General features: G+C 39.8%; 1 protein-coding gene across 4 annotated transcripts in view; it reads left to right on the top strand.

Moving 5' to 3' along the window:
• BCL11B (BCL11 transcription factor B) overlaps positions 1–11,832 on the top strand; it is a 94,778-nt gene extending 82,946 nt beyond the window's left edge. For all 4 annotated transcript variants that reach the window (XM_080618604.1, XM_080618602.1, XM_080618603.1 and 1 more), the window contains one exon: positions 7,389–11,832. In XM_080618604.1, the coding sequence (XP_080474730.1) occupies positions 7,389–9,400 (2,012 nt within the window). In that variant the 3' untranslated portion in view covers positions 9,401–11,832. The remainder of the gene's footprint in view (positions 1–7,388) is intronic.
• Positions 11,833–13,458: the final 1,626 nt, after the last annotated feature.

Genomic DNA, 13,458 nt, shown 5'->3' with positions numbered 1-13,458 from the left:
GTAATTCAAATCAGAGTTTGGCTAAGAGTATGATTTTAAGGTATTATGAAAGGATTGACTTTAGACATGCAGCGTGACAGTCTGACTTCTTGACTACGTGGCTGGCAATTAATCTTTTTGTTTTTTGGCTCACATGATAAAATACTTGATTTGACAAGAAACATATTATTACAGGAATGATAAACAGACAATCCTGCCTAATAGAAAAGGAACATGACTGAAAAGCCCAAATGGCTTCAGAAAAAAAATAGGCTCCCAAGAGTGGGGCAGCATTTAATCCACCAGAGTTTGGCAGTTGGCTTTAGCATAGAAAGAATTAATAGTACATGACTAATAGTAGTGTAATATAAATACATTTTAATATTGGTGTTAAGGAGTGTTATTGTAGACCTTTTTCAACAGGTAGAATATGCTGTCAGGAAAATTCACATTGCTAATTAAAATCAGTGCTGGGAGCGAGAGGGTCTTGTGGGGTTGTAGGTTCTCTTGGCATAAAGCTTCTTGCATAATATCTGTAGAGAACTTGCATTCTCACTTAGTCAAGGTAGAAATAGGATGAGGAAAGCGGTAAAACACACAAGCAATATGTGGGAGAAGAATATTGCATGAAGTTGTGATTTTTCTTCTGTTTGAAGATGGCAGTGGAGGAGATAGGCTATTCAAGGCAAGGTAGAAAAAGAGCACAGGGTCTAGAAAGGGAGGAAACAAACAGTCTGTTACTGAGAAGTAATACTTTTTGATTACTTCTTCTTTCTTCAGACACTCTTATTTTTCCATCCATCTCTTAAAAATATTTAATTTTTGCTTCCCTGTCACATTCCTTTCACTGACCTCATCCTGAGTTTCCCCATTTCCAGACGACAGGCTCAGTGGCCCCTCATGCTTCGGCTCTTGCACCTAAACCTTCATCTCCTTCACTGAGATGCACTTAGGTCAGCTGAGCTTTACAAGAGAAAGTGGCTGTTTATCTGAGTGGAGAATTGGAGGTGCTTAGGTTGTGAGACTGCAGGCGTCTTGCTAAGTCATAAAATACCAACTTTAGTTGCCAGTTGATGCTAACTTTACAAACTGTTGGTGATAGTCCCTGTCACCCTCAGCAGGATGTGCTGCAAGATTCTATTGAGCTCTTTCTTTAAACAAGGCAGTGTAGGGATAGATGCACTGTGTTAGCTCTGGGGATGGGAGAGGAGTTGCCTTGTTTTACATCTTCAGTTCATGTTGCCATCAAAACAAAATTAAAATGAAGAGAGGTAGAAAAAGAAATGGTTCCCTTGAGTCTGGTGTTTACAACTAGTGACTGGCATTGGACTGGCAGTGGTGAACCTCACCCAGGCTTGGACCCTACTTGACACTTCTTTTTTACTGAGACTGTCAGTACCTCTGAAATAGAGGTAGGAGCGCTTCCAAACAACCTGGGGAGTGCAGGGAGAGTAAAACTCTTGATATTGGGTGTGCTCAGCACATGTTTATTCAATCATAAACACATGTAAGTAAATGTTCTTGCTAACTTGGACAATTTAGAGTGGTAACACGGCTTATAAAACCTTTTCAGCAGAAATACCTATGTTAGAGATATTTTTGTGTACTCAATCAAGCACTGGGTATGAACCAGTTATAGGTCACACTGCAGATCCACTCTGCAGACACCTGGAAAATATTTGGCCCTTGTCTAGGTGACCTGTCAAACCACATATAACCATATATTTTCTTCATTATGAAACACTAAATCTTTCCAGTATTTAATGCCCTTCTCTTTAATGTCAGCTGGTCTTATAAGGAGACTTGTTAAGCTAGTGTTCTCAATTATGGCTTTTTAATTTAATAATAATTCAATTAAAGGTGTGTTTTTTATGGAGCATCCACACTACCTTTTTGGCATTATTAGAGTAACCATCATAATAACAAGGAGTAATTTTTTAAATGTTCATTAAAAATGAAGTGGTGGAGAAGAGAGTAACGGTGATGGAAAGATTGTAGGAACTTAATACATGTCTGTTCCTGAGTGCTACAATAAAAGGTGTCCTTTCTTTAGAGCTTGCAAGTTTCTACTTTTCCTGAACTTCTAAAGGTGCAGTAAAGCAGCATTAAAATTCTTTAACATTTTTATTGCTGCTGTTGTAACTTTGTAAAGGGAACCAGAAATGTTATCTGGAAAGTACTGCTAGAGGGTATGGCAATGGTTACGTGGACCTGATTGCAGGTCCTTACTGCAGTCCTGGCAAGGGGTTATGGGTGGGTGATTATAAAGAGGGGGAGTTTGTTCTCTGTTACAGCTAATGGAATTATTCAAGCATGCTGAGAAGAGGATTCATAATGCACTGGATGTCACTGTAGCCCAGCAGAAAATAATGAATTCTAAACAGTTCTTATCATACACTGATTATTGTTTGATAGTATCCAGAATAACTGAGGATATTTTGAGGGAAATTTATCTCCAGGGCAAAGGTGCTCAGTGTTCAGGGTGTATAGAAAGTCATGTACCTACTGGGCAAGGATGATCTGCGTATCACTAAACGATATAAGTCAGACTGCAGAGGACAGATAAGTCAGGGGGTTCAGGCTGCCTGGTGCAGTGGGATGAATGCCCACAGACCCAGGCTACTCTTGTTCTGGGCTGGGCAAACCTACCTGTCTTTTCTCACTGCGCTCCATAAAGGCAGAATTTGGGAGGCAGGATCTGAATTTAACTTTGTTGTGTGCTGTTCATGAAAGAGAAAGAAGCTCATTATTGCTTTGACATTTTGAACGGATCATAATCTGTCATGCATTAATGAAGGGAACACATTTTAATATTTCTGGAAAAGACTGTCTTTTGTCATAATACTCAGAAAAGGCAAAAGTGTTCAACAAGTTCATAGTTCATAATTACCTGCTTAGGGAGATGATCCTGGAGAGATTTTTGATCTACCAAGTAAAAACATGAAAAGATCTAATGGTTGGCAGTTGAATTCAGCAATTTAAGTTGGAAAGAAAAAAGTTTTTTTAATGCTGAAAATAGTCAACCATTGCCACAGACTGCTCTGATACTTAGTGAATTCTCTCTCACTTGGCATTTCCAATTCAAGTTGGGAGATGTGTGTTTTAAAAAACATGGAGTGGTTCAACTAAAAATCTCTGGGCTGGATATCTGTACATGAGGTGCAGACTAAATAGTTTCCTATGTTTTTCATATATATGTAGGTAGGGCAAAATATAATCTTAAACTGTATGAAGAAAGATTTAAATTAGGCATTTGGGGAACCTTCCTGATAGTAAAGGAGAAAAGGAATGAGGTAAACTTTGGGAAGGTTGTAAGCTCTCCATCGGGGGGCCTTTGACATAGATATCAACAGATGCATAGATGTGGATGTCCTTTGGGTCAGTAATCAGGCAAGGGCAACCCTTAAGGTTTATCCCAGTCCATTCATTCTTTAATCTCATCATCCTTCCTAGCCTACAAAACAATATTTCTGAACCTATACACCTGTATCTCAGTAGGATCCCGGCCTACAAACCTGTCTCATGCCTGAACTCCAGTGACAGTATTTGTTTGGCTTTAGAGCAACCTTGAAGCTACTGTTGACTGCCCAAGGCTCGTAGCCTGGATGTCGCATCTCAGTACATATACCATATCTATCAACTAATGTAAAGATAAAAAGTTATACTGAAGCCATCAGCCCTGAAAGTCGTGCTTAGTTACAGAGTGTAGGGTTGAATCCATGTGCAGTTCATTGAACAGTATTAATGAAGTCTTGGCTTGTGCTTAACTCTAAACACATTAATAATTTCATCACTATCCAACACAGCACTTCAGCCTGTGCTTAAGTTTCACTGATGTTGATTACTCACATGGTCAAAGTCAAGCACATGCTGAAGTGATAAAGACTGCATGTGGCAAAGCCTGTTATAGCTGGTTGTCATAAAGCGGGTATTTAGCCAGATTTCAGTGCAGGTGGCAAGGGATTAAGATAGCCATATATCAAAAGTAGCCTTATAACAAAGAGTTTTATAGTGTAGGTGCACTGCATTATTAAATATAAGGATCACTCTTGAGCAATACATGGCTGTTTCTGGGCATGTTTAAAATATTTAGCAAGTTTTTGAATATAAAAATGTTCGGAGTGGATCTTCAAAGACTTTTTGACATTGTTCTGTTCTTAAAAGTGAGCATCTACGCTGCTCAGGGCAACTTCTAGGCAAGATACCATGAAGTGATAATATGGAAATGAACATTTTATTTTATATTTTTTTCTTTTTTTTTTTTTCTTCTTTTTTTTAAATGGAGAGTCTGGGGAGAGTCTTTGGGGGTAGTGAAAGTTAAAGTGTAGACACACAGGCATGCACACACACATGAACACTCGTGAAGCAGTCAGAGATTGGTAGCTAGGTAGCCTGCAGTCAATTTTGCCATCAGGTCAGGGTCTCTCAAGAGGAGTTAAGGAGCATAAAAGCTAAACAAAACAAAAAGGAAGACTGTTTTACGACTGCTAGCTTGTAAATCTTAGATCACTAATAGCACTAATTTGCTCTGTTCAAAAGAAACTAAAAAGGAGGGGGATTTACTTTCCTCACTTGAACATCACAGAGGTGAAGTTTTGGAGGACAAAAAAAAACATCTCAGTTCCATGTAACAAGTAGTAGCAAGCATCCAGCCAGCTGCCATTTTCAGGGTAATTTTTTTAATCAGCCATTTCAGTTTTAGATTGGCCTTGACCCTCAGTCTGCTCAGGAATTTTTCTCCTTACGTATGTGCTGAAGTAAACGTGTTGCTGTTGTTGTCATCATTGTCTAATACACAGCTTTCTTCATCCTGTCAGCTCTTGAGCTAAGCAAGGGGAACGTACGCAGATACACACTCTCACACTTCATTTTTCTAAAGAAAAAACCCTACAACAAAAAAGAATGAAGAAAGAACGCATGCTGTGACTTTAAAAATGAAAGAATCGAACAGCTGTGGGTAATAAATCGATTAATTAGAGTGGATAAAATGAAGGTGAAGGGTGCAGAGCACTCTTTAATTTGAAGATATATGGCCTTGTAAGATGCTGCACTTCATTTGCTATTATATCACACTTCGGAAGGAGCTTTATTAAAATCTATTCTAGGGTGAGCTGAGGTAAAACATATTGTTAAAAAAAGCTTTTGACAGAGTATGTTATATACTTTAGTCTGCTTCAGTGATTTCTGTCACTTTTTATACTACACATGTTGCTGTGCAAGAAAATTAAAGGTCTAGACATTTTCATCATATTTCTGTAAGAAACACAAATTTAAATATTTGAAGTAATAATGGGAGCATTTACTGTTGCTTTGGCTGCAGAGCTGACATAAAACTCCCTAACTGCCTCAGTGCTGAGTAGATTTTTAAGGGATAATGTATCAGTTCCTTTACGTGTTTGTATGTGGCTTTCATTAATGTCAATAGCAGTTACTGGCACTTTTTCCAAGCTGAGTGCAGTTCCCAAACTTGTGTTTTTTTCCAAGAGCAGCTGTTAGAGAGTAATCAAAGCAACTGGGTCTGTCCCATACAACGCAGTGTGCAGGGTCAGGGCACAGGGGCCATGTCAGAGAGGCAGAAACGCCCGGTGTGTTGTGTGCGTCTTTTCTTGGATGTAGAGAGGCAGCTTCTCTGAAATCAGGGTCTGAAGCTGCTATCCACAGCAGTAGCCCTACTAAATCAATAGGAATGTGAGGAGCTGCACCACATTTATCACCTACCTTTGTAAATAAGTCTCAATCTGATAGATGCTTTTCCCTTTACGCTTTTATGGATGTACATTGGGTGATAAGATTAAATAGACTTGACAGGCTGATAGGTAGGCAGAAAATCCTCTAGCCTCCTTGTCTAACATTTTGTAGGTTTTGTTAGCGGTAGCCATTCCTGCAACTGCCAGAAGAGGGGAATTCAGTCAGCAGCAATCCTGCTTCACCTGGTGTGCTCGAGTTTAATTTTTTTTCTCTTTATTTTTTTTGACTGCTATGAGTCATTCCTCTTTACAAAGGTAGTTTTGATAATATAGCTCTGTTCACCTTATAAACTCGTTCTTAAGCTCAAGCATTGGACTTTTGTGAATTGCAGTCCTCTCCATCTAGAAAGGGATCACGTAGTTCAGCTTTGGATCTGCGAAGTGGCTGGGATAGGGCTTCATCTCAGTTGTTGTACACATACGGGTCAGGCAGGAAGCCTGGTTCAGGCTTTGAACTTTCAGGAAGTTTAGTGCCTTTAAGTGCAGTGGGGTCATTGCTAGCCAAAATATGTGCTTTCATAAACAAACAAACAAGCAAGAAATTAATTTTAGATATTCTAAAATGGGTAGTTGTTTCCAGGAAACCTCCCCCTCATTTAAAAAACAACAACAACAAAACAAATCCTGGATCATGATTTTCAAGTTGACACATATTTATGAGTTTATCAGAGTCTTGCAGAAGGAGGAGAGGGGGGAAGTGCTTTTTCAAGATAGCACATAGTTTATATTGTGCTCAGAACTGGAATTTTCTAGCTAGCAACATTATGACTGTAGTGCGGACTTGTCCACACCTGTCCTTTATGTAAACCTGAATCAAGGTTAAAGGAATGCTTTCCACCTTTATGCAGTCATTCAAAAAGGCTAGAAAGGCAAACAGAACAATGTTTTTGGCTCCGGTGAACGTTTCTGCATTGGAGGGCAGGCTCAGGCTCAGTAATTCTTGGGACCCAGTTCAAGCACGGCCCGACGTTTGTTACTGTTAATTGCAACTGTGCTGTTGGCTTTGATTACCGGATGTTTCATTTGAGTGGCTTCTTGGTGTTTTGGCAAAAAGAATGTCAAAGTGGTTTATGCAAGGGTATGTTTTCCAAGCTCCTGTTGACTCGAATAGAACTTGTGCAGCTAAATACCTACGTAGTATTTTAAAAATGGAAGTGCTGGCATGACTGAAGCATGTATAAATTAATTTTAGCAAGATCTCAGGGGACTGCTGCATGAAGTATATAAAAATATAAAATGACAGAGTGAGAATGACACTGAAGCTCCTTGCAGGTGCCTTGTAAAACCTACCACACTTCATTTTCCTTGTTTTTTGTCTGTAGTAATAAATCCCTTGAAACAAAATCCTTTTTGTGAAATAAACATGTGAAAGGATGTGGATCCTTCTGCGTCATAAAGGAAGGTTTTATTTGCAAGTTAGAGGATAAAATCATATATAGCACCAATGCGTATGTGTGATATTTGTCATACATGTTAAGTGAATAAGTGTGGTGAGTAAATGTGCTGTTCAACAATTTATATCAGTCAGTACATTGCAATTAAGTCCTTCTTTCAGAAATGCCAAGGAGAAAATGTGTTAGCAAAATAAAGTGCATGCCAACTGTATTTAAATGTTCTCTGCTGTATTATTTTTTGAGTGTTCTTTTTCTTTTTCTTTTATAGGTAAAGATGAGCCTTCAAGCTATATTTGCACAACATGCAAGCAGCCTTTTAATAGCGCTTGGTTCTTGCTTCAGCATGCCCAGAACACACATGGATTCCGCATCTACCTGGAAACAAGCCCTTCAAACAGTTCCCTTACTCCACGCATCACCATCCCTCCTCCTCTGGGACCGGAGACTGTTGCACAGTCCCCACTGATGAATTTCCTTGGAGACAACAACCCTTTCAATCTTTTGCGAATGACAGGACCCATCTTACGTGAACACCCTGGCTTTGGTGAGGGTCGGCTCCCAAACACGCCTCCGCTGTTCAGCCCACCACCTCGTCATCATCTGGATCCACATCGCCTTAGTGCCGAAGAAATGGGGTTAGTTGCCCAGCATCCCAGTGCCTTTGACAGAGTTATGCGTTTAAACCCCATGGCAATTGAGTCCCCAGCGATGGATTTCTCCAGAAGGCTTCGAGAACTGGCAGGAAACAGTTCCACCCCTCCGCCAGTCTCACCCAGTCGCACCAACCCTATGCATCGTCTGTTGAATCCTTTCCAGCCAAGTCCTAAATCACCTTTTTTGAGCACCCCGCCACTGCCCCCCATGCCCCCCAGCAGCACTACGCCTCCCCAGCCTCAGGCCAAGAGCAAGTCCTGTGAATTTTGTGGGAAAACATTCAAGTTCCAGAGTAACCTTATTGTGCACCGGCGCAGTCACACAGGAGAAAAGCCCTACAAGTGTCAGCTCTGTGACCACGCTTGCTCCCAGGCCAGCAAGCTAAAACGCCACATGAAAACGCATATGCATAAAGCTGGCTCCATGACGGGCAGGTCAGATGATGGACTGTCCACCACTAGTTCCCCTGAGCCAGGCACAAGCGAGCTCACCGGAGAGGGACTGAAATCCAGTGAGGCAGATTTTAGGAATGAGAGCGATCCTTCCCTGGGCCATGACAATGAAGAAGAGGAAGAGGAGGAGGAAGAGGAAGAGGAGCTTGAAAACGAGAGCCGGCCAGAGTCAAGCTTCAGTATGGACTCGGAGCTGAGTCGTAACCGAGAAAATGGCTCCAAGTCGCTGCCAGATGAGAAATCCCTTGTGTTGGGAAAAGTCATCGAGAATGTAAGTCTAGGTGCCATCCAGCAATATAACGACATGCTAGCTGAAAAACAGAAGAGGAGTAGCTTCATGAAAAGGTCTTCTGACCAGCGAGACTTGTGTCCTCGAGACCTCTGTCAGAGAGATCCAGCTGACGAAGACTCAGTGGTAGGAGAGCTAGACCGCACTGAGGAAGGGACAGTCAACGGAAGAAACTTCGGCCCAGGTGAACCCTTCCCAAACTTGTTCCCCCGCAAGCCAACACCTATCACAAGCCCTAGTTTAAACAATTCCTCTAAAAGAATAAAGGTAGAGAAAGATTTGGACTTGCCACCAGCAACAATAATACCTTCTGAAAACGTTTACTCCCAGTGGCTGGTAGGGTATGCAGCATCACGGCACTTCATGAAGGATCCATTCCTTGGATTCACAGACTCCCGACAATCCCCCTTTGCAACCTCCTCCGAACACTCATCAGAGAACGGGAGCCTGCGTTTCTCCACCCCGCCAGGGGACATGCTGGACGGGGGGCTCTCAGGGCGCAGCGGCACGGCGAGCGGAGGCAGCACCCCCCACATCAGTGGTCCCGGCCCCGGTCGACCCAGTTCGAAGGAAGGGCGCAGGAGCGATACATGTGAGTACTGTGGCAAGGTCTTTAAGAACTGCAGCAATTTGACGGTGCACCGTCGGAGCCACACTGGAGAGCGGCCTTACAAATGCGAGCTCTGCAACTATGCATGTGCCCAGAGCAGTAAGCTGACGCGCCATATGAAAACGCATGGCCAGATAGGGAAGGAGGTCTACCGCTGCGACATTTGCCAGATGCCCTTCAGTGTTTACAGCACCCTGGAGAAACACATGAAAAAGTGGCATGGAGAACATTTGCTGACAAATGACGTCAAAATTGAGCAGGCAGAAAGAAGCTAAGGGCCCTCCCCACCCCCCGCTAGGTTAAATTTCAGGGGTCTAGGTAACATTTTATTTGTACAGTTTAACTATTGCCAACTGAGAAAAGATGACCTAACTTGCCTCCGTAAACATAACTTAGCATAAATATGGTAGGTGCCAGACTTTGGCACTTAAATATAACCTGTGTCTACAAAGTTCTATTAAACCCGAGGGTTGATTAAGGCAGTAAAAATTGTGGAGCCTTTTAACTGTGCAATAATTTCTGTATTTATTGGGTTTTTGTAATTTTTTGGCATGTGCAGGTACTTTTTTTTATTCTTTCTGTTTAAACTTCTTTAAAAATTTTGTTGGGTATCCCTTTTTAATTTTACCCAGTCGTAGCCTGAGATTACTTGCATTGTAGAGGAGAAACATATCTTTTAAAATTCTAATTTTTGGGCCGCTGCTTTGTTGAAATTTAAGCTAAGCATGTGTAATTTCTTGTGAAGAAGCCAGCATTTGAACAGAAATACTCTTTTTTTTTGCCTTTTTTTTCCCTTTCCTCTTCTTAAATAACCTTAAAGATTAGGGATTACAAAATTGTACAGCGGATAACAATCTTAAAATTAGCACTTTCTTTTGGAATTGGATCAAATATGCAGCACTGACAATGTCGCTGACGATAGAGGCCTTTTCTAGATGGATTTAATCACTAGAGTTGTGGCAATGGATAAAGCATAGGTGCAGAAGGCAGCTACGTACAAAATCCAGAAACATTCTTAATTGTGCGTAACTATCAGATGGTCTCTTCTTGCTCTTAAAAGCTGTGGCAATATAATGGTGACATTTTGTCACTTTTTGGGTTTCTTTCCCACTGTCTTCCCTTCCTGCTACTCTTCCCAGAGACAGTAAAACTATCCCAATTACCATATATTTTCAAACCTTGGAGGAGCCAAATGCCATCTTTTTTTCTTTTTAAATTACAAAATCATAAATTTGTGTTCAGGACATCTACTTTAGTCCATATTTACTGTAGTTAAAATAATTACTAAAGGATGGGAAAGTGTGAATTTTGCAATGAAAAGCCTCAACTCATAGGCATTTGGTTTATGAATAGAAATATTAGAACTATCTTATATGATGTGCAATGATGTTATTATAAAGAAGGGAAAAATAAATTCTAGTTGCTTTAGCTCTCTTGGCAAGATTCAGCTCCTACTAAAGTTGGTAAGAGTTTTCCCCTTGACTTAATTAGGACTAGAACTGCATTCAGATAAAAGCATTACAACAGAAAAAAGTAAAGAAAAATGCACCTGCTCTACTTTCAAATTCCAAATTTTTTAAAGCCTTTTACAACTAATACTAGCCAACAGTGGACAATTATGGTTAGATATTTTAATTATGTTGACCCGCACTTTAAAGCTTTTGTTTGTGGTTAAGAGAAAAATGGCTTCTCAACAAGAAATTACATCATATTCTTCTATTTGGCCCAAAGGTGGGTTAAACTGTAAGGGAACAACTGAGATTAAGTGTCAGTGTTGCTAAGCATGGCATTCACAATACTGGCACTATAAAGAAAAATAAATAAAAATAATTTATTGGACAGTTTTTCTACTGCCATTCAATTTGACGTGAGTGCCTTGAAAACTGATCTTCCTATTTGAGTCTCTTGAGACAAATGCAAAACGTTTTTGTGAAATGGAAAGACTTTAAAAAAAAAAAGTAAACCAAGAAAAGTACATTCTTTAGAAAAAAAGAGCCACATTTACTTAAAAAAAAAAAATAATTACTGGTTGAAGATAGTGGACATGAAAATGCCATAAGACCCAATCAAATGAAGATGTATACCCAGCACAACTTCGGACATCCATTAGCTGAATTATTCTCAGCCTTTTTTTTTTTCAGGACAACGCTGCTTAGGAAATGGAATGGAAATGAGTTACTGCTGAATTAAAACTCAAATGACACAAATTACAAGCTGTTATCATTGAATGAGAAAAAACAATTCAGGAACAACGGCTAATTTTTTTTAAAAGTTAAATTTAGTGCACTCTGTCTTAAAATACGTTTACAGTATTGAATACATACAAGGGTAAAAAAGAAATTGTGTGTATGTGTGTTTGAGCAATCTTTTTTTTTTCAAAGTTTGCTTAATAGGTTATTAAAAAAAAAATGCCATAATGGCCATGTGTATATTGTTTTCTTTTGGTGACGGGGTTTTAGTATATATTATATATATTAAAATTTCTTGATTACTGTAAAAGTGGACCAGTATTTGTAATAATGGAGAATGCCTGGGCATTTTACAAAACCAGAAAGAAAAAAAAAAAACTTCTTTTTTCCTTGAAAATGTTGCAGTAAAATTTAAATGGTGGGTCTATAAATTTGTTCTTGTCACTGTAACTGTAAAGTCTTGAGTTTTAGTAAATTTTTTTCTGCCTTGGGTGTTGAATTTTTATTTCAAAAAATGTATAGAATCTTGTATTTGGGGATTAAAAGGTGATTGCTACACCCTGTAGAAAAGGTATGTAGAAAAAAGTGCTTAATATTGTTATTGCTTTGCAGAAAAAAAAATCACGTTTCTGACCTGTACCTATTTTTCGCTTTTTTTCTCCCCTTCCCCCCTTTTATTCCCCTTCTGGAATGGATATTGATATTGGTTGATTCATATGATGTAGGCACTTGCTGTATTTTTACTGAAGCTTGTAATTTTTTAACTGTACGCTTGTCCTTTTAAAGGGATTTAATGTACCTTTTTGTTAGTGAATTTGGAAATAAAAATAAAAACAAACAAACAGGCTGCCATAATATATTTTTTTAATTTGGCAGGATAAAATATTGCAAAAATAAAAAAAAAATTTGTATGTGAAGTCCTTATTGTACAGGAAAAAAAGGGGGTTGTTTGACGACCTTTGAGTAAAAGAAACAAAACAAAATAGTTAAGTGCTTTTTTATTTTTAATTTTATGTTGTTGTTCACGAATAATTTTAGTTGTATATATTTCTTTTGTCAGAAATGGCCTACAAAAAAGTGCTGTTCCCACAGGGCTCTAAATAACTTCAAAGTTGCCTGGACCCCTTGCATCAAGGTTTTACAGGTATGGTTGAACCAGGCTGGACGGTTATTGCCTATTTGTGTGAAATGAAATTCCATTCCCATACAGGTGTCTGGGGTGACATCCCACAGATTCCCCACTGATTTGAGAGAGAGAGAGGAGATTCCCCCCCCCCCCAAAAAAAAAAAAAAAAAAAGAAGATGTTCAACACATCTTCCCTCTCCTGGCCAACCCACACTCACTGCTGCCCACACTCTGCCACTGCCCTCTGGAAGAAAGTTGTTTTATAGCAAAAAGTGAGAGCTGTTGCATCCACTTTGACAGAAAATGGTAAAATGCTTTGCTGTTGGTACAGCTGTAACCGGGTTGAAGTAAAATTAGTCCAGGCACAGCCCTCCTCTTCCCTGTCAGAACAGGACCTACTCCGTGTACAGGTCTTGCCAGTCCATGTTATTAGCTGCTTTGCTGCTGTTCACTCCTTATTGTACATTCCATAAATTTCTGAATGTTTGAGGGACTGGGATGAAATCCTGTGCCTTTTGATTTCTCTCTTCTTTGCAGTTCTTTCTCTCTCTCTCTCTCTCTCTCCCGTTCTCTTCCCTTTTGGGTCGAGGGGAAGACAGGTGGCAGAAGAGGCAGTGATGCTCTAGTGAAGGGGAGAAGGAGAAATTGCTCACCGCTGTTGCAGGAAGTGACGGTAAAACAAAACAAAAACAATGACAAAAAATATTGCCATGCCATGCAAGATTTTTCTTCTGCTTTAATCTTTGTAGAACTGTTGAAGCAATTGGAGAAGCATGGGTGTAACAGCAGGGAGAATTTGGTCCAGCTACCTAACAGATAGATATATGTCTTCCTGGCTTGAGCAACATACCCTTAAGACTTCTGGACAAATTCTGGATCTCAGTTAAACTGATATAAATCAGGAGTTATTCATCACTCTTAGTCCTGGGTTACTCCAGCATAGCTGAGGCTGGAATGTGGTCCCTTAAAGCCATATTTTCACTTTTTGGTGAAAATTCAGATCTCTGGCATTTATATA

The sequence above is a fragment of the Psittacula echo genome (assembly GCF_963264785.1).
Source record: "Psittacula echo genome assembly, chromosome: 5".
Lineage (NCBI taxonomy): Eukaryota > Metazoa > Chordata > Aves > Psittaciformes > Psittacidae > Psittacula > Psittacula echo.
Note: the sequence above shows the minus strand (reverse complement) of the source record. Positions and strands in the feature narration are given on the sequence as shown.